General features: G+C 44.2%; 1 protein-coding gene across 1 annotated transcript; it reads left to right on the top strand.

Annotated features, from left to right (window-relative positions):
• The first annotated feature begins 6,665 nt into the window (after positions 1-6,665).
• On the top strand, positions 6,666-20,941 carry EIF3D (eukaryotic translation initiation factor 3 subunit D). The gene is made up of 16 exons (XM_040408348.1): positions 6,666-6,821; positions 8,253-8,385; positions 9,630-9,675; positions 10,422-10,558; positions 10,657-10,742; positions 10,861-10,933; positions 13,971-14,086; positions 15,235-15,367; positions 15,518-15,665; positions 15,845-15,975; positions 18,248-18,333; positions 18,412-18,541; positions 18,640-18,782; positions 18,910-19,102; positions 20,352-20,445; positions 20,822-20,941. Exons 2-16 carry the CDS (start codon positions 8,263-8,265, stop codon positions 20,833-20,835), a joined length of 1,653 nt encoding a protein of 550 aa, XP_040264282.1. The 5' UTR covers positions 6,666-6,821; positions 8,253-8,262; the 3' UTR covers positions 20,836-20,941.
• The last annotated feature ends 5,379 nt before the right edge of the window (positions 20,942-26,320 follow it).

Below are 26,320 nucleotides of genomic sequence, written 5' to 3' on the forward strand. Positions count from 1 at the left end.
GGTGCAGATTTGGTGCAGACTTTCTGCATACAAATATGCATTGTGCGCAGGATGCCATCCAGTGGTCATGTTTGGTATTGCAGCCCAGACCCATTCACTTGAATGTGCTGCATATAGGCCATGTGACCAATGGACATACGTTACTGGCCTAGAAGTGGTAAGAAGAGCTTAAAATTGACAAAAAAGTGGCAAACTTTTGTGCAAGTACAGTCGGCACCAAACCGAGACTTTTTGGTGCCAGTTTTATTGTGCAAGGGGGGTGATAAATATTCTCCTATGTATGCCAACAAAGAATTTGTTCAGAGGTCCAAAAATGCAAACCATAGGATGCCCAATTCTCGTGGTACCCACGGTGAGACTCTATAAATTCAAGAACATTATGTCAGTAGTTCTGAGGGACCCTAATCTCCAAAATCATATGTAACATATGTACCAGGAAACCGACATCATGGGCATTCTGCCAAGGCTGATCTGCCTATTGTATAAAGTCAAGAGGTGGTATACAGACTCTCCAAAGGATTTTTACTTTTTTTTTTTTTTAAGCCAAAGCCATGAGTAACTATTAAGTAAGGGCTCCTAACCCTGTTTTCTTGTATCCACACTACGAATATTAAGGTAGTTTCACACTTGAGTTTAATGGAGTTCACTGAATCCTGCCTAGCCTGATACTGCCATTCACCACCACACCCTATTGACTATAATGGGATCTGGCGGGGTTTTGTTTTTGTCTGAAATCCGGTACTTATGCCGGAAACCATCCGGATCCCCACCAGATCCATTAGAGTCAATAGGGTCCAGTGGTGAACAGCAGGGTCCAGCTAAAAACAGCTAGACGGAGGTTTGAACCTACTCCCATTCTTAGGATCCAATACCACAGCAGGTACTAGATACAGAGCTCTTGGTCCTACCATCTATATGTAGCATTCTAGTTCATACACATGGCCATATACTAGATCAGTAATATGGTGCCCACAGAGCACAATATGCCCGTATTGTACCTTCCTGTGACTGTTTTCAATGGGAATTTGCATCGTAGTTGATTGGGTGTGGATTTGTAGTCCATGTTGTGGAAAAAAAAAAAGGGACGTCACTCCTTGGCAAAAATTCATTGAGGAAACTATGGGTAGGTAGAGGTGGATTAGCCACATTGAATGAGGACAATTCACGTGTGTATCCGCAGCATGACAAGCTGCAAATCAGAAACTCAAGGGTCAGACCCCAGGCGTTTCATGGGGAATGGAAAAAAACACTGTATGGACGAGTCCTTACACTTCCTAGTACAAGATCTGATAAATGTAGACTTCTGGGTTGTTTTTTAACGCACTTATATAGCGCTCACATAGGGCTGTTTCACATGAGCGGATGCCGTGCGTGACATCCGCTGCGTGAATGAGAGCCAAGACCCGCTGCGGACAGAAGAAGCACGGAGCATTAACATGATTGATAATGCTCCGTGATAATCACAGGGAGATAAAGATGTCACCGTGATTTTGTAGTAAAAAGGTCACAGAGAGGCACGGAGCATTATCGATCATGTTAGTGCTCCGTGCTTCTTCTGTCCGCAGCGGGTCTTGGCTCTCATTCACGCACGGCATCCGCTCGTGTGAAACAGCCCATATTCTGCAGCACTTTTCAGATATTAACATCATGTTGTCTCCAATGGAGCTCACAATCTAATTTCCCTATCAGTATGACTTTGGAGTGTGGGGGGGAAACCCAGGCAAACACAGGGAGAACATACAAACTCCATGCAGATACTGTCCATGGTCGGAGTTGAACCCAGGACCCCAGCGCTGCAAGGCACCAGTGCTAACCACTGAGCCACCATGCGATATGCAGAGCGGTTTGATGACATCACATGGGCATAAAATAATTCCTGACACTAACTGCATATTTATCTGATCTATACGGTGGGAAGGATGTGTTCATTTACAGAGCAGTGGGACTGTTGCCTAGCAAGGCAGTGAAGGCATCTGTCACCGACACAGAAAGCAACAGAACATTAACATATCAACAGTAAAATCAGCAGCCTGATCAATGCCATTGTGCAATATTCCTAATGGAGTAGAGGAACAGGTGACGTGGATTCCAAGTTGATTGACAAACTAAAAACACTACTTTCCGCACGGTAAAGTGACGGTGAGGTTAGATCTGCACCGTATTAGTATCTACCTGAGCCTTCCTAAGAGCCCCCTCATTGCATAAGGTCTCATTCAGGCGGCCATATGTTTTTAGTTGTCAGCAAAAATGCGTATCAGTATTTTTGCAGACCCGTAGACTTCAACGGGGCCAAGTCCTGATTTTCACTGACAAGTATATGACATGTTTTATGGGACCATGGAACAGAAGAAAAGGCCCCATAGAAGTGAATGGGTCCGCATCTTATCCGCAAAATTGCAGATCAGATGCGGAAAGCAACATAAGGCCGTCTGAATGAGCCCTTTACAGTGCACGTTAAGAGCACCAATACATCAGCACGATTTGACATCATAACACCACTGAAAAAGGGGCTTCTGGTACAAACTGGGTGTATTATACACTGCGTGCAGAATTATTAGGCAAATGAGTATTTTGACCACATCATCCTCTTTATGCATGTTGTCTTACTCCAAGCTGTATAGGCTCGAAAGCCTACTACCAATTAAGCATATTAGGTGATGTGCATCTCTGTAATGAGAAGGGGTGTGGTCTAATGACATCAACACCCTATATTAGGTGTGCATAATTATTAGGCAACTTCCTTTCCTTTGGCAAAATGGGTCAAAAGAAGGACTTGACAGGCTCAGAAAAGTCAAAAATAGTGAGATATCTTGCAGAGGGATGCAGCACTCTTAAAATTGCAAAGCTTCTGAAGCGTGATCATCGAACAATCTAGCGTTTCATTCAAAATAGTCAACAGGGTCGCAAGAAGCGTGTGGAAAAACCAAGGCGCAAAATAACTGCCCATGAACTGAGAAAAACCAAGCGTGCAGCTGCCAAGATGCCACTTGCCACCAGTTTGGCCATATTTCAGAGCTGCAACATCACTGGAGTGCCCAAAAGCACAAGGTGTGCAATACTCAGAGACATGGCCAAGGTAAGAAAGGCTGAAAGACGACCACCACTGAACAAGACACACAAGCTGAAACGTCAAGACTGGGCCAAGAAATATCTCAAGACTGATTTTTCTAAGGTTTTATGGACTGATGAAATGAGAGTGAGTCTTGATGGTCCAGATGGATGGGCCCGTGGCTGGATTGGTAAAGGGCAGAGAGCTCCAGTCCGACTCAGACGCCAGCAAGGTGGAGGTGGAGTACTGGTTTGGGCTGGTATCATCAAAGATGAGCTTGTGGGGCCTTTTCGGGTTGAGGATGGAGTCAAGCTCAACTCCCAGTCCTACTGCCAGTTTCTGGAAGACACCTTCTTCAAGAAGTGGTACAGGAAGAAGTCTGCATCCTTCAAGAAAAACATGATTTTCATGCAGGACAATGCTCCATCACACGCGTCCAAGTACTCCACAGCATGGCTGGCAAGAAAGGGTATAAAAGAAGAAAATCTAATGACATGGCCTCCTTGTTCGCCTGATCTGAACCCCATTGAGAACCTGTGGTCCATCATCAAATGTGAGATTTACAAGGAGGGAAAACAGTAAACCTCTCTGAACAGTGTCTGGGAGGCTGTGGTTGCTGCTGCATGCAATGTTGATGGTGAACAGATCAAAACACTAACAGAATCCATGGATGGCAGGCTTTTGAGTGTCCTTGCAAAGAAAGGTGGCTATATTGGTCACTGATTTGTTTTTGTTTTGTTTTTGAATGTCAGAAATGTATATTTGTGAATGTTGAGATGTTATATTGGTTTCACTGGTAAAAATAAATAATTAAAATGGGTATATATTTGTTTTTTGTTAAGTTGCCTAATAATTATGCACAGTACTAGTCACCTGCACACACAGATATCCCCCTAAAATAGCTAAAACTAAAAACAAACTAAAAACTACTCCCAAAAATATTCAGCTTTGATATTTATGAGTTTTTTGGGTTCATTGAGAACATGGTTGTTGTTCAATAATAAAATTAATCCTCAAAAATACAACTTGCCTAATAATTCTGCACTCCCTGTACAGAACTCCTTCCCCCCCATTTAAAGATATGATAGTTATTAAAGGGGTTGTATGCTTTATTTATATTGCTGACCTATCTGCCCCCGCCGATACGAGAGCTGCTTTCTCTGGTGTGTTTACCTGCGCTCCGCAGCAATTGCAGTGATGAGCAGTGTAATTACCAGTATGGTGTCCCCATTCACTTCTATGGGACGGCTCTGTAGTATTCACTTGAATGGAAGGAGCCGTCCCATAGAAGTGAATGAAGAGAAGGCAGTGATCACGCAGAGAATGTCCTTCTCTACAAACAGCTGATCGGTGGGGCTGCCGGGTGTCGAACCCTCACGGATCTGATATTCATGACCTATCCTGACGATAGGTCATCAATATAAATAAAGTGGACAACCCCTTTACCAGGAAGAGGGAGCAGGACTACAGTCACATTCTGTAAGACTGATGTATTAAAGGGGTGGTCCAGCCTTTTTAAAGTGATCGGCGGGTTCCAGTCAGGGGCATACACAGAGCTCATCGGGCCCCATAGCAAAACTTAGTGTGAGCCCCCTTTGGTCCACCCAGTTACCCAGTATGCATGCGACAGTCGCTCACAGACAATGCAGAATGCAAAGCGCAAGGCCCCCGATTTCTGATGAATTTACTTTTTTTTTTTTATTAAGTGGACTAAATGCATAACACGATACCCAAACGGTAGCGCCGGATCTGCCAACCGTCTGTCAATTCATACACTTTAAAGGGTTTCTATCACTTCGTATGCCATAATTAGCTCTCAGACACTAGCGATCCGCTAGTGTCTGCTCTGGCCAACCATCCTAATATAAGAGCTTTTTGGGCAGCCGTTTTGCTAAAAAAATAACTTTTATAAATATGCTAATGAGCCTCTAGGTGCTATGTGGGCGTCATTAGCACCTAGAGGCTCCGTCTACCTTCATACACAGCCACCGCCCAGTGCGTCCCTCCAGCCCGCCCATCTCCTGATGAATGCGATCCTCCGTGTGACGCAACGGACGAATTCTCGCGCATGCGCCATGCCCGGCTGTATTCGGCGCATGCGCAGAGAATGTCTGACACTTCCCTGCTCAGACATCTCCACTGCGCCTGTTCCTTGGAGCACTATGACGTCATCGGCGCAGGCGCAGTGGAGATATCTGAGCAGGGAAGCGGTCAGACATTCTCTGCGCATGCGCCGAATACAGCCGCGCACGGCGCATGCGCGAGAATTCGTCCGTTGCGTCACACGGAGGATCGCATTCATCAGGAGATGGGCGGGCTGGAGGGACGCGCTGGGCGGTGGCTGTGTATGAAGGTAGACGGAGCCTCTAGGTGCTAATGACGCCCACATAGCACCTAGAGGCTCATTAGCATATTTATAAAAGTTATTTTTTTTAGCAAAACGGCTGCCCAAAAAGCTCTTATATTAGGATGGTTGGCCAGAGCAGACACTAGCGGATCGCTAGTGTCTGAGAGCTAATTATGTCATACGAAGTGATAGAAACCCTTTTAGTAAATAGCAGAGACTTTTGGTCAGTGTTCGTAATAAATAAACAAAAATGAAAAAAAAAGGATGCATCTGTCTTTCTGAAGTTGAATGTTGTTTTAAAGGGATTCTGTCTCCAGGTTTCACCCCCTCCAGATAAAAATATGGTTATGTTCAGGGAGCTTTCACGATTCCTAATGTGGTCTTATAAATGTAATCTGTAGGCTCATTTTGCTAAAAAAAACGCTATTACTAACCTGTCATTCAACAAAATAAGGTGCCCAAGGGGATGTAAATGGATCCAAGCTGCTGCCCGCACCCGCCGCCGTTCGTGCCCAGCTCCGCCTTTCCCGACCTCAGCGCTGCCTCATAATCCTGTGTGACGCCTCCGGCTCTCCCTCCCCCCTCCTTCTGCTCTAACATCTCGCGCGTGCGCACAGGGCTTTGCCTGATGCGCCCGTGCGGACTTCTCCGTTCGGCTTCATAGAGCGAAGTGCGCATGCGCCGGCACTTCGCTCAACCTCTCGATGACCTGCACACTGGCAGAGCCCTGTGCGCACGCGCGAGAACCCATTCACGTCAATGAGTACACACCATAGTACGGAGTTCGGTGCCCGTGTTTTCCAGACCTGCATCTTGCAGTCCGCAACACGGGCACGGCTACACCGCGGTTGTATTATGTGAATGGACCTTTAGTGTCACTCAGTGGCTGTGACCGCAGCACATTCTATGTGCTGCCATGTACTGTATTACACTGCTGGATCCTCCCTTCACCTCACCCACCATAATAATCTCTAGCAGTGACCATGCTTTAAAAATGTTAATTAGTATAGAAAAGAAAATACTATTTTCTCGTAAGAAACCAATAAATCATATAAAGGTGCTGTACAGACTACATAACCCGAGTAATAACATGTCTGCGGCAAGCTGAGGCTATGGAGCCGCGCACTGCCCTGCAGTCCTCCTATACACACACAGACTTGTATTTCCGGCTCTATGGTCACTAGCGGCACGCTGGTAGAGGTTTACCTTCTCTCTGGTGGTCACGTAAGGTCGTCACGTACGTTTCACGACACTCCAGGCACGTCGTGTTTACGCTCGTCCAGGAAGTTTTGCGACAGTGCTGGCTGAATGACGTAAACCGTTCTCTTTCGGCTCTCCATTGACAAGAGCCGGCTGCTGAGAGCGGGTTGGTGTGCGGCCTAGAAGAAATCCGCTGCCATCCGGGGGAGAGAACCGCGAAAACAGGTACGGTGGAGGGTCGGGAGGATGGGGGCTTAGTTGGGGAGATTATGACTTGATTGTATCTTAGAATTTTAGAGCGAAGACGTTAGGACGGAGGCCTGGGAGATGCGGTATTTATCCCTATGTAATGGTAGTAGTTATTGCTTAGCTTTGCGCCGGAGCCTCAGTGTGAACTAGTGCCTAGCACAGCCACACCGGCAGAGATTAGTAGCTATTGCCTATGACTGGCACAGCTGGTACAGGCAGGTAGGTTGGCACTCTGTAAATCCCTTCCTTAAACTTTGGGGGGGGTCACTTTTCCCCCTATGCTCTAATAGAATACACCCTTTAGAGTGGAGCTCTGTGTGCCCATGGGTAAGTGATGGGATCCAGTGTGGAGGGCAGTGTGCCCGGCTGGTATTACATGATGTCACATATACGGTATACTGCAGTGCAATGATATAGCATTCTGAGCAGGGGGCGGTAGAATAGACCCCGTTATGTGAATCATGGGGGGCTGTATAACAAATGAATCCCACTTGATTTACCCCAGATGCTGTAGGGAAATGGTAATAAACTGGGTGCAGATTGTGGGGACGTGACCACCAAGTTTAGGTGCTTATGGAGGATAGATTGGTAGACTCTTTTTTTGGTACCTTGGACGCCAGAAAATCGTAAAAAGTGCCCAGAAAATGGTGACTTTATTGGAGGTTGTGCACCTGCTAACCGCTTCTTTATAAAGTGGATGGGTTCTATGAGTTTGCAATGATTGTATTTATGCCAGCCTCCGAGTAAGGGCTCATTCAGACAACCGTATGTTTGTGTCCGCATCCGAACCCTTTCATTTCAATGGGGCCACAAAAGATGCAGATGGAACACTGTGTACTGTCCGCATCCGTACTTGCGTACATGTCCGCGGACTGCAAAAACGGAGAGAGGGTCAACTGAATGAGCCCTTTTAATTATACCTGAAATCCGTGCCAGCGTCTAACCACTGCCATGCACGTGCGTGAAAGGCATCGTTCACATCTCCATCAAGCAGATCCGGCAGAGAACACCCTGCTGGATTTCACCAGATCTGGCGTTGCCGGGTTCTCTACTTCATCGCCGGATCCCCGTTGACTGTATTGAGATCCGGCCACTTTCCAGTATAAATGGCTGGTTTTGGCTGGATAAAAACCATTGCATGCAACAGTTTCTTTTTTGTTGTTGGGCCAGCCGGCATTTGACGGAGATGTGAACGACGCCTGAGGGATTCTTAGAAACAGCAGAGCCGCCCTTCAGTCGCATCATTTTTAATGTGATGCTGAATCTTTCACCAAAACTTGCAAATGTCACAAAGAGATGCAGTGTCGATGCCGAAGCAATGATGCCCAAAGCCAGCTTTCAGATACATTGTGTCATTTATAGTGGCTAATATGTGGGTGTTTTTTTTTTGTTTTTTTTTTGTTCCAGTTCTCTCAAAATGGCGAAATTCCAGGCGCCAGTGATAAATGACAATCCTCTGGGCTGGGGACCCTGTGCCATACCTGATCAGTTCAAAGACATGCCCTACCAACCCTTCAGCAAAGGAGACCGCCTGGGAAAGGTGCTTTATGTGATGTGTTATCTTATGTCTTCATAGAATAAAAGGGCTATTTCAGGATTTTACTATTGATGGCTGATCCTTAGGATAGGTCATTAATATGTGATCGAAGGGGTCCGACACCCCAAATCCTACCGATCAGTTGTTTCAGGATAGCTCTGGAGCTACTGCAGAACAGCTGGTTGGGGGGGGGGGCGTGTGGATTATCAGACCCCTACCACCATCAGATATTAATGGCCTATCCTGAGGGTACGGGTAAGGGTTTTTCTTCCTTCTTTTTTTTTTTTTTTTTATACTGATGATCTATCCTCTATCTAAGGCTACTTTCACACTCGCGTTTGGTGTGGATCCGTCATGGATCTGCACAGACGGATCCGTTCAGATAATACAACCGCATGCATCCGTTCAGATAATACAACCGCATGCATGCGTTCAGAACGGATCCGTTTGTATTATCTTTAACATAGCCAAGACGGATCCATCCTGAACACCATTGAAAGTCAATGGAGGACAGATCTGTTTTCTATTGTGTCATCCGTTCCCATTGACTTACATTGTGTGTCAGGACGGATCCGTTTGGCTCAGTTTCGTAAGACGGACATCAAAACGCTGCAAGCAGTGTTTTGGTGTCCGCTTACAAAGCGGAATGGAGACGGAACGGAGGCAAACTGATGCATTCTGAGCGGATCCTTTTCCATTCAGAATGCATTAGGGCAAAACTGATCCGTTTTGGACCGCTTGTGAGAGCCCTGAATGGATCTCACAAATGGAAAGCAAAAACGCCAGTGTGAAAGTAGCTTAATCGGTGGAAGGCCCGACACCGATTAGCTGTTTGAGAAGGCTAGGGAGTTAACAGGAACCCTTACTGCTTATTGTAGGCCAGTGATGTCGCATTTATAGGCCTAGGTGCAGATCAGTGCCAATCAAGTGAATGGGGCTGAACTGTGATACCAAGCACAGCCGCTATACAATGTGTGGCACTGTGAGGAAACTGCAGCGCTCACCGAATGCCGCAGTTTCCTTAAACAGCCGATGGGCGGGATCCTGGGTGTCAGTTAAAGATGGGAAAACCCCTTTAAAACAAAATAATAATAAAAAAAAAATGGGATTAGTTTTTCTTTTTTCCTTTATTTTAATAACCCAGTGTACTGAGTACTTATAGGCTTACATTGTGTCTATAGTAAGGGATCCCACTGACATATCGCCATATACTAACTGGGTGTGTTCTTTCTGTTTCCACTGATAAGGTTGCAGACTGGACAGGGGCCACCTATCAAGACAAGAGGTACACCAGTAAGTATTAGAGCTCGTTCCTATCTGTAGTGGTGCTGTGCATGGAACTAGGCGAAATTGTGAGGGGGAGATGAATCCGCACTGTCACCTTTTCATTCTCCGGACCGGTAGTGCTCACAAATGTCAGATTCCCACAGATCATAAAGTGATGACTTATCCTACCGATATGACATCACTTTACAAGATGAGAATACCCCTTTAAAAAAAATGCAATCAGTCCAGTCCTGTGTCAGAGTCCAGATCGGAAAAGTGATGGGTAATTGTATTTATTTGGTATTTACACAGTGCGAGAAGTGTCTATAGAGCCTCTTATTCTGGAGGTTGGAGATAGTCTGACCAATACGATAGCACCCCATCCCCATCATGTTTGTTTGGGGCATATCCTAAAATCTGAGTTGTCCTTGTGTAAGAAAGGTTTTATCAGTTTAAGGCCTCATGAGCACTACCATATTTTTGGTCCATGTCTGATCCACATTTTTTTGCAGATCACACACAGATCCATAAATTTTTATGGGACCACACAAAAAGTGTGTCATCAATTAGCTGTCTTCATCCGTATGTCCGTCCCGCAAATTACAGAACATGCACTATTCATGTCCGTTTTACAGCAAATAATAGCCGTTTCTTTAGCAATTTTCTGTATTTTGCAGGTCCATGGTTTGCGAACTGCAAAACAAATGCAGTCATGTGCAGGTGGCCTAAGAGTGCAGGACAAGAATTGCTCATGTTTTTTTTTTGCCTTCTAGATAAATATTCTTCACAGTTTGGCGGTGGCAGTCAGTATGCCTATTTCCATGAGGAGGATGAGACTAGCTTCCAGCTTGTGGACACCACTAAGATGCAGAAAACTGCATACCAGAGGAATCGGCTGCGCTTTGCTCAGGTAAAGGCAGCTCTCCGTCCTAGATTGGGACATGTAGACACTCCTGCTGTTGGCGGTACCTGCAGTTCTAATTGTTTTTCACTGTGTTGCGCTTACAGAGGAATCTGCGCCGTGATAAAGACAGGAGGAATATGCTCCAGTTCAACATGCAGACGTTACCTAAGAGCGCTAAGCAGAAGGAGAGGTAAGTGGGGAAACTGCGGCACTGAGCTGTTTGGTTAATGCTCTGTGGTGCCAGTGAATGGGTTGTACAGGCTAATGGCGCTACTTCTGTAGTCAACATCTATCTGATGCCTTTCCAGGGATCGTTTGAGACTCCAGAAGAAATTTCAAAAGCAGTTTGGTGTTCGCCAGAAGTGGGACCAAAAATCTCAGGTACACATAAGTGGGAGTTTTTTGTGGGGTTTTAACCCCTTAAGGACACATGACGTACCGGCACGTCATGTGTTGTTCCGATCACTGCCGCCCGGCGGGCGGTGATCGGAAGAAGGTACCTGCTCAAATCATTGAGCAGGCACCTCGGCTAAATGCGCGGGGGGGGGGGGTGATTTTATGGCGGCGGGTGGTGCCTCCTCTTGAATAATCATTGGTGGCCAGTGGGTATACCAGAGTGTCAGCCGTGTAACCCTTTCCATACCGCGGTATGGAAGAGCAGAGGTTAACAGTCAGGAGCTCCCTCCCTCTCCCATCGGGGGCTGCTGTGCCTTTGCAGCCCCCAGACAGGATGGGGTGACAGAGGGAGGGAGCCCCCCTCCTTACCCTTCCCCGTCTGCGCAGTTGTGGCCACAACTGAGCAGACGGGGAAGGTTCCCATGGCAACAGGATGCCTTCTCAGGCATCCTGCTGTCCATGGTGCTGAACAGATCTGTGCTAAAGGCATAGATCTGTTCAGACAAAGTGTAAGTAAAATACAGAACAATACACTATATAGTGTACTGTACTCTATTATACAGACATCAGACCCACTGGATCTTCAAGAACCAAGTGGGTCTGGGTCAAAAAAATGTGAAAAAAAGTAAAGTTAAAAAAAAAACATTTATCACTGAATAAAAATTAAAAAAATAAAATACAATACACATATTGGGTATCGCCGCGTCCGTAACGACCTGATCTATAAAACGGTCATGATACTTTCCCCGCACTGTGAACCCCAAAAAAATAAAAACTATGAGAAAATTGAAATTTTGCCCACCTTACTTCCCAAAAAAGGTAATAAAAGTGATCAAAAAAGTTGCATGTACGCCAAAATAGTACCAATCAAACCGTCATCTCATCCCGCAAAAATCATACCCTACCCAAGATAATCGCCCAAAAACTGAAAAAACTATGGCTCTAAGACTATGGAAACACTAAAACATGATTATTTTTTTTTTGTTTCAAAAATTAAATCATTGTGTAAAACTTGCATAAATAAAAAATTTGTATACATATTAGGTATTGCCGTGTCCGTGACAACCTGCTCTATAAAATTGCCACATGATCTAACCTGTCAGATGAATGTTGTAAATAACAAAAAAAAAAAACTGTGCCAAAAAAGCTATTTCTTGTTACCTTGCCGCACAAAAAGTGTAATATAGAGCAACCAAAAATCATATGTACCCTAAACTAGTACCAACAAAACTGCCACCCTATCCTGTAGTTTCTAAAATGGGGTCACTTTTATGGAGTTTCTACCCTAGGGGTGCATCAGGGGGGCTTCAAACGGGACATGGTGTCAAAAAACCAGTCCAGCAAAATCTGGCTTCCAAAAACCATACGGCGCACCTTTCCCTCTACGCCCTACTGTGTGGCCGTACAGTAGTTTACGGCCACATATGGGGTGTTTCTGCAAACTACAGAATCGGGGCAATAAATATAGCATTTTGTTTGGCTGTTAACCCTTGCTTTGTTACTGGAAAAAATGGATTAAAATCGAAAATTTGCCAAAAAATCTAAATTCTGAAATTTTATCACCATTTGCCATTAACTCTTGTGGAACACCTAAAGGGTTAGCGACGTTTGTAAAATCTGTTTTGAATACCTTGAGGGGTGTAGTTTCTAGAATGGGGTCATTTTTGTGTGCTTTCTATTATGTGAGCCTCACAAAGTGACTTCAGACCTGAACTGGTCCCTAAAAAGTGGGTTTTTGAAAATTTCTGAAAAATTTAAAGATTTTCTTCTGAACTTCTAAGCCTTGTAACATCCCCAAAAAATAAAATATCATTCCCAAATTGATCCAAACATGAAGTAGACATATGGGGAATGTAAAGTAATAACTATTTTTGTAGGTATTACTATGTATTATAGAAGTAGAGAAATTGAAGCTTGGAAATTTGCAATTTTTTAAAAATATTTGGTATTTGTTTATAAATAAAAATGATTTTTTTTTTACTTCATTTTACCAGTGTCATGAAGTACAATATGTGACGAAAAAACAATCTCAGAATGGCCTGGATAAGTCAGTGTTTTAAAGTTATCAGCACTTAAAGTGACACTGGTCAGATTTGCAAAAAATAACCTGGTCCTTAAGGTGAAATAAGGCCGTGTAAGGACTGAGCAAGGTAGTGGGGTACCTATATGCTAGAAGGATATAACCTTGTACTGTAATACATATGTAAAGCTCGGTCCTCGGAGAATGTTTGAGGCGTTCTTACATTATGTCCACAGATTAATTAGAGCGTTGAAGTGCAAGTTTTAAGGTGTGACTCTACTGTGGAGTAACTCTGTATTGCAATCTGTTTGCAAACTTGATTCGAATTTCTATTTACTGCCTGAGAAGAACGCTTAAAATATTAATTTAGGGTCCATTCACACGTCCGCACCCGTTCTGCAATTTTGCGGGAGCGGGTGCGGACCCGTTTATTCTCTATGGGCCCGGACGTGAAGCGGAGAGCACACTATGTGCTCTCCACATTTGCGGACCGCGGCCCCGAACTTCCGGTCCGCTTCTCCGCAAAAGATAGAACTTGTCCTATTCTTGTCCGCAGCTGCGGACAATAATAGGCATTTCTATAAGGGGGTGCCGGCCGGGTGTGTTGCGGATCCGCTACACACCACAGACTTGTGAATGGGCCCTTATTCTGATAAAGGTTAAAATGTTGTGGGACATTTAAGCAATCAGCCCCTCCTTTTGTGAGTGCTATCATTAGCTCTGAATGAACTATTAACCCTTGATACACACTACAAACATCAAGTGTATCTATTCTGAGAGCAGTTATCCTGGTGGAGATCCATTCCAGTACTGCACACAGAAGTATCATTGGTACTAGTGGCTGTATATTATACAAACAGTCCACCGCTTCATTGCACCTAGCCTGAATTGTATTGTTGGCGGGTAGCCACAACATTTTAACCTTTATCAGAATAAATTAATATTTTAAGCGTTCTTCTCAGGCAGTAAATAGTGACTTCTACTGTGACCTTGTAGGCTTAGCTGAAACCAAGGGATTCCTCTGTTGAAGTCCGCAGTGACTGGGAAGTCAAAGAAGAAATGGATTTCCCCCGGCTGATGAAAATGCGATATCTGGAAGTGTGTGACCCAATAGACATGTGAGTAATTATGGTTCTTGGCCGTCTTAGAAACCATTTTGAATTGTACACGTCCTGCTGTTCCAGGGGTCATGTGCTGTTCATGCATACGCTGCTGCGGAGTCTGGCGACTGGCACATGATTGCTGCAGAACCAGCAGGGACCTTGGATGAGGCATTGGAGCAGTGGGACATTTATAGGGTGGTTTTTTTTTTTCTTTATTCTATGCTTTATTCAGGCATCTCCTCTTAATTGCAGTCCTGCGGATTATTGTCATCTACCAGTTACTCACATTGTGACCGATTCTTATAACTGTATATTCAGTATTTGCCGAGTAATATGTAATGGGGCATTCTGAGATTTTTTTTTATTTCATGTTCACCTCTTGTTGAGACTAACATCTTCTGCATTGATACCGGGCCAGCGCTGCTCTCCTGTTCAAATAATATGCTCCTGGCGCTTCTGGGATCAAGTCATGTAAGGTCAGCACCTGGGGCTGCGTGACTGCAGAAAGCGGGATATTATTGTATGCTCTACAGCGCAAGCAAAAGTTTCATTCTCGCGCATACGCTGTGGTGATGAAGTGCAGGGGGCAGACCATAAACACCTCATCAGTGGTGACTCGCACATGCATTGTGTGTTGTAACCAGGCTAGAATCGCATGCGCAGTGTAGGGCACGTGATCAGCAGGAGCGTCATTTGACTGGGGGAATAGCGCTGGCCCGGTAGGCAACTTTTAAGTATCAGTGCAAAAGATGTTAGTCTCAACAAGAGGGGGAACATTAAAAAAAAAAAAAAAAAAACGGCAAAAAAATCTTGGAATTTCCATTTAAGGTGGAGATCCTCAAAGTTTTGAAAGTTTTAGTTAAAAACATATCAAACGGGGATAAATATTTGTCATCAAATCCAAGATCTGCTCCCAATCTTTCATGCATAGGGACAAGCCCCACTGTCCCGTGACGCTTCCCACAGGCTTTAACCCATCCAGTCCATTGTCTCCTGTCCAGCAGCCATTTATCTCAGTTCATCTATGGAAACCACGTTCCCTTTTTTCTGGTATTGTAAGGGTAGATGGTCAGCTTTCTGTTGCTCACCTGTGCTCTGCTGTATGAAGGCACATAATATGAGATTGCTATTACTGACATGTTCTACTTTTCTTTCCACACTAGAGAGTGCTGCGGTGCCCTGGAGTTTTATGACAAAGCCTTTGATCGAATCACCACAAGAAACGAGCGACCTTTGAAGAGCATCAAGAGGATCTTCCATACCGTCACGACTACAGATGATCCTGTGATCAGAAAGGTAATACTTTGTCTTTCTTATTTTTTCCCCCACCTACAAAGGTCATGTTGGCTTGTAGTGTTGTACCTCATGTAAATGTGAATATTTTGATGTCAGAAAGTACACAAATGCCTTTGTAATTTTACACCTGTGATACTTCTCTGTCCACAGCTGGCAAAGACACAAGGAAATGTTTTTGCCACAGATGCCATTCTTGCCACCCTTATGTGCTGCACCCGTTCTGTCAACTCTTGGGACATTGTGGTTCAAAGAGTGGGATCCAAAATCTTCTTTGACAAGAGAGACAACTCTGACTTCGGTAAGGTTCCTAAGTTTCAGTTATGTTTTCAACATAAATGACAGCATATTTCTAGGAAATGCCATTACTTTGTGACCGGTGGACACCATATGCCAGGATTGTTAGAATAAAGGGGACCCGATGCTATAAATTTTTACCATGTTAACCCATTCCTGTTTCCCTGGTCTCTATAAATCTAGACCTGCTGACTGTCAGTGAAACTGCCAACGAGCCGCCTCAGGATGAAGTGAACTCCTTCAACTCTCCTAGAAACCTGGCCATGGAGGCAACATACATCAACCACAACTTCTCCCAACAGTGTCTGCAAATGGTGAGTGCCTTCGGCTTTATTTAATACTGTGTAAGCCTTTCTGTTTGGACAATTTTTAGCTTAATTATTACGCACAATGCTTCACGAGTGTACCATTTAAAGGGGTTGGCCAGCCGTACATAAAACTTTTAGAAAGCCAATAAATGTTAATGTATTTTACATGCAAGCATAAGCTATCTTGTACAGTACCCCATCTTTGAAGTTGGAGGCCTTTGGCTGTCCTGGTATTGGCGATTTCAACACTGGAGCCAGAAATCCTACCTGTCCATAGGGCCAAGATGACGACAGCAGTCAGACCACTTCCTTTAAGCGGTTCGTCTCTTCCACTACGACACCGGTGCTGAACAGTAATAGGGGATTCTGCAGCCTTTATTAGCACATGTGCCAGGCACCTCCATTACTGTTCAGCGCCATAGTAAAGCCAGAGGCAGAATGAGGAAGCAGTCATGTGACCGCCGCCATCTTGTGTCCCTTGTCGACATTACCGATGCCAGGGCAGCTGGAGCCCTCCACCTTCAGAGATGGGGTACAGTACCTGATGGCTTGCGGTTGATGAGCTTTTAAAACATTTTGGTGTAGATTGGCCAACCCCTTTAACATCTAAAGATCACTAGCTAGTAAAGAATAGATACCACCCCATTGAAACGTTAAAGGTTTACCTTGATGGACTGGCGTGCTTTTTCAATCTGTGGAACACATGGTGCTTGAAAGAAGATGCTGACCAAACTTTTAGATTTGTCGTGATGAACTAGAAATACACCAGTTACAGGTTTTAGGCCTCTACTGCATTGATAATTTGACAAAGAAAAATATGTTACCATATAGTTTGTGTTCATTAAAGTATCTTTTCTATTGCTGTGGTCTTCTATGGGTTGTTTCGCAGCTGTCTGTGTTAATAAAATGAAGAGCAGTGAGCCGTAAAACGTTTGTGTTGTCTGTCTATAATAAGCACATTGACTCATGATGTTTGAATACTAATGTTACGGATCTGAAGCAACATGGCTTGCTGTTCAGACCACACATGGCCGCTGCAGACAATTGCTGATCTCGGCAGTGCACCGAAGAGGCCAGTGATTGACTGCAGCGGTCACCTCTTATCGATGTGACGCCACCTGCAAAAACATAGTCGGAGCAACGGCGTTGGATCCATAGTAAGCAATCATCTATTCTTTATTACATGATGATCCCCTGGGTTGTCATGTTTCCTCTTGAAACACAATTTTATATCCTGTATTATTGTCCTGGGATACATTCACAAGCCTGCAACCTTTAGAGCGAAAATCTCCCAGGATTCTTTGCTTGCTCAGTGTCTGCGTATATACACCTTTTATACCAGGCATTGCTCATTAATATCATGTATGTGAAATTATCATGTGACTTTTTAGGACCTTTTTCTGCTTGGGATGTGTCTGTCGACACACATTTTCTAATGCCAGCACAGCATTAATGCAGCTGTACTACAGGCTGCAGTTCTATATTATTATAAGGGTACAGTCACACATAGCCGATTTTCCATGTAATCCACCCTGTGCGTTGCAAGGGGTGAAGTCCGCAGTCTATGTCCTAAGCATAAAGGTACTTTCACATGACCGTATTATTTTTTCCGCGTCCGATCCACATCCGTTCTGCAGAATAGATGCGGATCCATTCATTCCTATGGGTGAATAAAATGTGCGGAAAATATTCAGTATGTTGTCCGCATCCGTGTTTCTGCATTTCTCATCCGCAGAAATATGAAGCTTGTACTACTATTGTCCGCACAGATTGGTCCGCAGCCCCATTCAAGTCAATAAATACGCAAATTGCGGAAGACATACGGAATGGTTTTGTTTTTTTGCGGATCCGTTTCCGTGTAATTGAAGTCCCTGACCTTGGTGCAAAATATTCTGATATTACTATTGCAAAATGCGGACACACGGAACGGATGCGTAAACACAATGGAAACAAATTACAAACACGTGGTTCTGTTATTTGTTGACCGTAAAACGGAAAAGGATTACACACGGTCGTGTGAATGTACCCTAAATTGACATGTTGCAGATGTAAAAGCAGCACCGGTAGGTTATCGTGCACTGCAGTTTTTGTGGTTTTCTTTCGGAAACATGGTGGAGATTTCTTAATCTCATCCACTGTTCTGGTTTTGCTGCATGCAAATGTGTTACTTAGATCCTAAGAATTTAGTTATCTTATCAAAATATGTTGTGCCCTAATTTTGTTGCTTATCAAAAGGCACTGTTATGAAATCTGCTACTCATTACTGTGTATCCCACAGGGCAAAGAAAAATTCAAATTTCCAAATCCAAACCCCTTCATAGAAGATGATGTGGACAAAAATGAAGTGGCCTCTGTAGCGTACAGGTGAGTGGTCTGTTCTTTTACATTCCAGGTGAGTGGTTTGTTCGGCGAGAAACCTTATTCTCTCTTTACTGCTGGCAGGTACCGACGGTGGAAGTTGGGAGATGACATTGACCTGGTGGTGCGATGTGAACATGATGGAGTGATGACTGGTGCAAATGCTGAGGTGTCATTTATAAATGTCAAAACCCTGAACGAGTGGGATTCCAGGGTGAGTGAAGCCAAATCTTCTAAATAGCTGGATTGTACTATGTAAGCTACTGTGATATTCTGGTTTTCCTGACATTTTGCATTTTCGATCATATTCAGCACTGTAATGGTGTCGACTGGAGACAAAAGTTGGATTCTCAGAGAGGAGCTGTGATTGCCACTGAGCTGAAGAATAACAGCTATAAGCTGGCAAGATGGACTTGTTGCGCTTTGCTGGCCGGTTCAGAGTACCTTAAACTGGGGTAAGTTCCGGGTTTTGGCATTAAAACAAGATCTCTAGTAACATTATTGTGTGACACCTTTGCTGGCACTTTAAGTCAGGAACATTGGCTCTTTAATAGTCTGATGCACATTTCTTCTCCCTTGAAGGTATGTGTCCCGGTACCACGTAAAGGATTCGGCTCGTCATGTTGTCCTTGGCACTCAACAGTTCAAACCCTGCGAATTTGCCAACCAAATTAACTTGAGCATGGAGAATGGCTGGGGCATCTTGCGCTGTGTGATAGACATTTGTATGAAGCTGGATGAAGGCAAATACTTGATTCTGAAGGACCCCAACAAGGTATGAACAGGCTAGATACGCCGGTGGGTATTTAAAAGAAACCTGTAAGGTTGAATATTGTGTCTCAACTGCAGGCAGTATTTGTAGAGCAGGAGGAGCTGAGTAAAATAGCTGTAGTAATAGTAGTAGCGTATAAGTAATAGCATTAGTAATAGTTTTGTGAGAAAAGATTCACTGTAACTTGTAGTTCACATTTTACATTCCTGCACTTTGGAATCAAGGAGACGGTCCTATAAGTGATTGCATACAGAAATAGTTGTTAGTCACTGATAGCACCACCTCCTTGACTCCAAAAACAAGAAAGAACAGGCATTTAAATGACTGAAATCCAAGTTTTACTGAATCTTTTTCCACAGAACTGTACATCAATCTGCTCAGTAACCTGCTGCCTTTTGCACTGTATCCTCTAAAGGACTTATTGAGCATGGCCAGCAGATTACTGGGGAAAACACTAAGTACATGTTAAAGGAGTTTTCCAGGCTCTGATATTTATGACCTTTCCTCAAGTATGTCATCAATATGCTATCGGTGAGGGCCAGACACCCTGCACCCCCACCAATCAGCTGTTCCCTGCAGTCTCCAATGCTGTAACTTGCATTGTGAATGGAACAGGAAGCACAAGCCCATTCAAAAAAAGTGTAATGGCCATATCTGGATACTGCAGCTCAATTCCCACTTACTTCTGTGGGAGATGGGCTGCCATAACCCAGCATGGCCACTAACACTTTGAAGAGCTGTGCTTCCGGCTCCATCCAAGAGTTATTTCCGGCACAGGAGGTTGCAGGGTACAGCTGATCAGTGGGTGATACGGGATGTCGGACCCCAGCTGGATATTAATCACCTATCCTGAGATTAGGGTATCGAGAGCCTGGAAACTCCAAGCTACATCCTTTTTGTTTGCCTCAAAAATCAACAGTTGCTGTCGCAGTTGAGCCTCTTGTACACACACCCTCCGTGTCTGTAACCTGGTACCTGTAATCTCTGGGGCCTTCTTTGTCTCCAATTTTATGTGGAGCATACAGTTATGAATATAGACCCATAATATGGTGGTGTACAGAGGCACCATACAGTAGCACACCGTGCCTACAGCTCCATAGTGCTGAGCTGCCGGGACTCCCATCTGCTTCTGTAGAGATTCCGTGCTCTGCAAAAATTGCTGCGTGGCCCTAGTGCAGGAATTTTAAAGACTGTCTATAAAAGATAGGGGTTTGTGTGTGTGTTAATGTACAATTTCTGTCCTCTTTTACAGCAAGTAATTCGGATATACAGCCTGCCTGATGGCACATTCAGCTCTGATGAGGATGAAGATGATGACGACGAGGAAGAGGAGGAGGAAGCTGAAGGTACGTCCTAGGATAAAACTATTAAAGAGTGGTGTACATACATTCTAATATTGGAGGATCACATGTATTTGCAAGATAGCCAGTGAAACAGAACCGTTAGATGTGGGTGCAGCATACTACAACCTTGTTCAGCACTACACAGGTTGTATGAGATGGTGAGAGGTCTGGCAGTAGCACGACGAGGCCACGTTTTTGTTTTTTTGAGGGGGGGGGGGGGTAAAAACCTCTTTAACAAAGGATAAAAATGCACAAAGGGCTTGTGGTGGGTTAAAAAGTGTGCATTGTTTTTTTTGCCTTCTGTATTTTTTTTATTTCTTTTCAATTTTAGATTTGTGCATGTAGGAAATGGCTGTAACTCATCCTTTTCTCTTCACAGAAGAAGAAAGCTAAATGTCCGGATGTGTCAGAGTTCCTCTTCAGAATACATCATTCATCACAGATGCTTGATAAGACCCATTATCAGAAACAAAATAAAGATTATGCACAGACCTACAAATGAGTTTTATGATTTCTAAACTGAAGACCTGACTGTTTTTTCCTTTAATGGTCCAGCTTAGACTACGTTTACCAAACAAATAGAGCATTGAACATTTTCTTAAAAAAAAAAAAGAAAAAATGGCCTACATTTACTAATGCTGTCCGATGGACAATGTAAACTCAGACCAGGCAGTGACAAGATCACCACATTTAGATTTACCACTGTCTAATTGTAAGACCGTGTATACTTTGACTAAATACAGGTAAACTGCATCGGATTTATCACAAAGGCTGGTGCTGGATGAGGAATCTTGCACAACTTTAGAGTTTGTATAGTCTATATTTACACTTATTTGTTGCCTTTAATTTACTCCATACTTATCGCTCATACTTAGATAGATAGATATATCTATCTATCTATCTCATACTTACACTTTGTAAGAGCCGTGACTATACTGGCTTACAATCTATAAGGAATAGATAGATAGATACAAGATGCCAGGGAAAGGGGTAAGCAACTCTAGGTAGAGACTTGATAGAAAACTGCTTGATGAACTCATTAGGTTGGGTTATGTATAATCAAACCCAGAAGCATAAAATCCGGAAGATAAGATACAAATTTGGGACAAGCCATAGGAATGTCCACAAGATCAGAAGAACCAAACCTAGCTAAAGAGAACCCCCACTCAGTCATGATGGCCATAGTCACAGACAGTCATTGCTGTAACCATGAAATAATGAATGAGTGCAAATTAAGGTGAATGACTTATTAGGCCCCTTGCAGATGAGCGTGTCACGCTGCGAGTCCGTAGCGCAGCTCCCGGCCTAAACGCCCAGCACTGACGGGCTCACATAGCATTATATTGAATTATGATGCTATGCAACCCTTACAGTTTTGGAATGTATTGAATAACACTGGCAGCCTTATGTCAGTGTCATCTAATACATTCCAGAACTGTAAGGTTTACATAGTATCCTAAATCAATATAATGCTATGTGACCCCGTCAGACCAGGAGCTGCGTTGCGGCCTCGCAGCGTGACACATGCTCGTCTGCAAGGGGCCTTATGGTTTCAGTCAATTGCTCACCTGTTCCTGGGTTCTGAAGGAATTGGATTAGGGACAGGCTGCGACAGGAACGTTACCCGTGATGCTAGGGAGGCTTGTTCCCATCACGGCCTGCTATTGGCTGCCCGTTGCTGAATGTTTTGAGCCGCTCGACTGGGAGATGCATCGGCAGCCATGCGGACATCAGGAGCAACAGGTGGCGAGGTAAGTATGACCAGTATGAGAGCTCAGGGCATAATAGGGGTTAGATAACCGCTTTAAAGGTGCATGTCTGAAAAAGTGGGGCAGGGGCTTTAAAAAAATAAATAAAATGGCTTTGATTGAATATATTTACACCACATTTGGGCATTACGCAGACGGTACTGCAGGAGAATTGTGCCTATTTGCTGCGGCAACCTTCTAAGAGAAAGCCGTCCAAATGGGGCAATTCTAAAGATTAAACTTTTCCCAGTCTTCTATTTTTGACGTTTGTGATCATTATTTGTGTCTAGTTTGTGCGATCCCTAAGGAATCAATATAAACTGGGAATGGCTGGAATGTCTATTACAGAAAGGAACAGGCATAACCAGTGTGATAAACATCAACGCTCCAATCACGAAGACATTCATATGATAAAAATAGATGCATGGGGGTTTAGACGGAGACAACTGGGAAAGGACCTGGCTGTCTCTCTGGCAATCCCATAGAGAATGAATGGAATGGCAGCGTCCAGACTCAACATGTCACTCTGTTCTGTCAAGTAGGACTGGACTGCTTAAACGGCTTCTGTCACCCCACTAAACCTTTTTATTTATTTTTTTGCTTCCTTCTAATCCCCACACTGCGATTTATGCCTACATAATCTAATTAATCATTTTGGTGCTGTAGATTTTGTTTAAAACATGTTTTAAAAATATGCAAATTACCTTGCTACCAGCAAGTAGGGCGGCTACTTGCTGGTAGCAGCCGCATCCTCTGATCCTAAAGACGCCCCCTCCGCATTGTGATTGACAGGGCCAGGGAACGGAATCGTTCTCTGCTGGCCCTGCCTGTTTGCATTCAAAATCTGGCGCCTGCGCCGCGGCCGTACCTGTCTTCAATCGGCGCAGGCGCACTGAGAGGCGGCCGCTCCATCCTCAATGCGCCTGCGCCGGGTGTAGATGTGACGTCATCGGCGCAGGCGCATTGAGGATGGAGCGGCCGCCTCTCGGTGCGCCTGCGCCAATTGAAGACAGGTACGGCGCAGGCGCCAGATTTTGAATGCAAACAGGCAGGGCCAGCAGAGAACGATTCCGTTCCCTGGCCCTGTCAATCACAATGCGGAGGGGGCGTCTTTAGGATCGGAGGATGCGGCTGCTACCAGCAAGTAGCCGCCCTACTTGCTGGTAGCAAGGTAATTTGCATATTTTTAAAACATGTTTTAAACAAAATCTACAGCACCAAAATGATTAATTAGATTATGTAGGCATAAATCGCAGTGTGGGGATTATAAATAAGCCAAAAACAAAGGTTTAGTGGGGTGACAGAAGCCCTTTAACCTCTTTACTGTGGATACGGACAAGTTTAATCCCGAAAAAATAAAAATCCCAGAAATGGCAGAAATGGCACCACACCGGCCAATGGGTTGTCTGGTACTGCAGCTTATTGGGGGTGGATTTTTCTTTTTCTTCTTTCTTATTTAGGGAACACCAAGACAAAAACTAATGCATATTTAATCAATAACACCATAATTCTTATTCCTCATTTTCCTTTGCCCACCCTCCCTCTCTTGCAATGTGGCTTTTGTTTTAAATATTTTTCCTTTGTTCGTTTATAAAAAAAAAAGGAAAGAGCCATGAAAAAAAAATATATAAAATACCACCTCCCCATATTGGACCATTTATCATTTATATAAGACCTTCTTGTATCTCTTAGCTTAATTGAACAAGTGCAACCATTCATTAAACGTGGGAATATTTTGTGAGATCCATACTCGAACGATCAAGAGTCTGGCTAAAAACAATTCTAATCAAAACAATATTTTTATCGTTATAGCAATGTACCCTGGTTAAGTCACTCGATATCCAACATTCAGGTGCAAACGGAGCTTATTTAGGAGCGATATCGGTCTGTAGACCCCATGTCTAAAGAATTTGTCCCCTTTTTTTAATATTAATACGATTACAGCTTCTGTCATGGACTCTGGAAGAATACCCTCCTCCAGTGACTCTTCAATTACCTTCAAAAACCATCTGATCCAGGGGAAAAATCTCCCAAACAGGCTTTTATGGTGGCCTCAAGCTCCTGAAGTGAGAAATCTACTTCAAGGGATTCACTCTGTACATCAGTAAGAACAGGGAAAGTGATGGAGTCCAAATATTCATCCATCCTTTCATCCAGAATATTATTCCTGGTTTTATATATTTCTGCAAAATATTTTAAAAAGGCTCCCTTTATTTTCTCTTGATTATCAGTAACTATACCCTCAGTTAAAGGGAACCTGTCACCGGGATTTTGTGCATAGAACTGAGGACATGGGTTGCTAGATGGCCACTAGCACATCCGCAATACCCAGTCCCCATAGCTCTGTGTGCTTTTATTGTGTAAAAAAAACGATTTGATACAGATGCAAATTAACCTGAGATGAGTCCTGTAGGTGAGATGAGTCAGGGACAGGACTCATCTCAGGTTAATTTGCATATGTATCAAATTGGTTTTTTTACACAATAGAAGCACACAGAGCTATGGGGACTGGGTATGGCGGATGTGCTAGTGGCCATCTAGCAACCCATGTCCTCAGCTCTATACACAAAATCCCGGTGACAGGTTCCCTTTAAGCGGATATTAAGTATGTGTCTTTTTCTGATTAGATATCACTTTAGGGCTCTTTCACACTTGCGTTCTTGTCTTCCGGCATAGAGTTCCGTCGTCGGGACTCTATGCCGGAAGAATCCTGATCAGGATTATCCCAATGCATTCTGAATGGAGTGAAATCCGTTCAGGATGCATCAGGATGTCTTCAGTTCCGGACCGGAACGTTTTTTTGGCCGGAGAAAATACCGCAGCATGCTGCGCTTTTTGCTCCGGCCAAAAATCCTGAACACTTGCCGCAAGGCCGGATCCGGAATTAATACCCATTGAAAGGCATTAATCCGGATCCGGCCTTAAGCTAAACGTCGTTTCGGCGCATTGCCGGATCCGACGTTTAGCTTTTTCTGAATGGTTACCATGGCTGCAAGGACGCTAAAGTGTAGTGGGGAGCGGGGGAGCAGTATACTTACCATCCGTGCGGCTCCCGGGGCGCTCCAGAATGACGTCAGAGCGCCCCATGCGCAAGGATGACGTGATCCATGTGATCACGTCACCCATGTGCGTGGGGCGCCCTGACGTCACTCTGAAGCGCCCCGGGAGCCGCACGGACGGTAAGTATACTGCTCCCCCGCTCCCCACTACTACTATGGCAACCAGGACTTTAATAGCGTCCTGGGTGCCATAGTAACACTGAACGCATTTTGAAGACGGATCCGTCTTCAAATGCTTTCAGTTCACTTGCGTTTTTCCGGATCCAGCGGGCACTTCCGGCAAATGGAGTGCACGACTGATCCGGACAACGCAAGTGTGAAAGAGCCTAAAAGCTTCCCTGGACGACCAGATTCACAAAACAGTTTTTGTCCCTTGAAGAAGAGTCTCTGCTGGGCCTTATCAAGGAGAAAATCAGAGTACTCCTGAGTTGTATTCTCCTCCGTTCTATTCCCGGAAAACGGAATCATCCAAGATATCGCAGCAGCTTTTAAGGCCCTCTCTTTCATCCCATAGCCCCTTCTTAAATTTGAGATGTTACTTACAAATAGCCCCCTAATAAATGCCTTAAACGCATCCCAAACCAATAATTTTTTAGCTGATTTATAATTAACATCCCAAAAATATACCCTCTCTTGTTTCAACCGATCATGGTTGTCAATTTCCAAGAGCCAATAGGGGTTAAATCTAAAGGGAGGAACTACCCCCCTGACTATCATCATGCAGACAGAGCTGAAGGGATACTGGAACATGATCCGAGAGTGACCTGGCTTCATATTTCATACGTTTAATATATTTAATATATTTTTCATTTATTAAAGCCAGATCGATCCTGGACATACAATTCCCAGATTTAGACACACAGGAGTGCATTTTTCTCCTTCTAAAAAACTCCAGACATCTAGAAAGCCAGACTCTTGGCAGAATCGTGCCTGGGATGACTCCTGGTTAGCTGCAAAACGACTAGTATCTCCATCCATAGAAGTCCGGTCTATCTTAGGGTTGATCACACAATTGGAGTCCCCATTTACTAATGTAAGACAATCTGGACGTTGTTCCATAAATGATAATAG

Source organism: Bufo bufo, chromosome 9 (genome assembly GCF_905171765.1).
Source record: "Bufo bufo chromosome 9, aBufBuf1.1, whole genome shotgun sequence".
Taxonomy (NCBI): domain Eukaryota; kingdom Metazoa; phylum Chordata; class Amphibia; order Anura; family Bufonidae; genus Bufo; species Bufo bufo.

Bases quoted from the DNA above. Each gene is read 5' to 3' on its own strand.
- EIF3D (XM_040408348.1), top strand. From the start codon at position 8,263: ATGGCGAAATTCCAGGCGCCAGTGATAAATGACAATCCTCTGGGCTGG. The intron at 14,087-15,234 runs GTGAGTAATTAT...TTTCCACACTAG, and splicing joins GTGTGTGACCCAATAGACAT to AGAGTGCTGCGGTGCCCTGG. The intron at 15,976-18,247 runs GTGAGTGCCTTC...TGTATCCCACAG, and splicing joins CCCAACAGTGTCTGCAAATG to GGCAAAGAAAAATTCAAATT.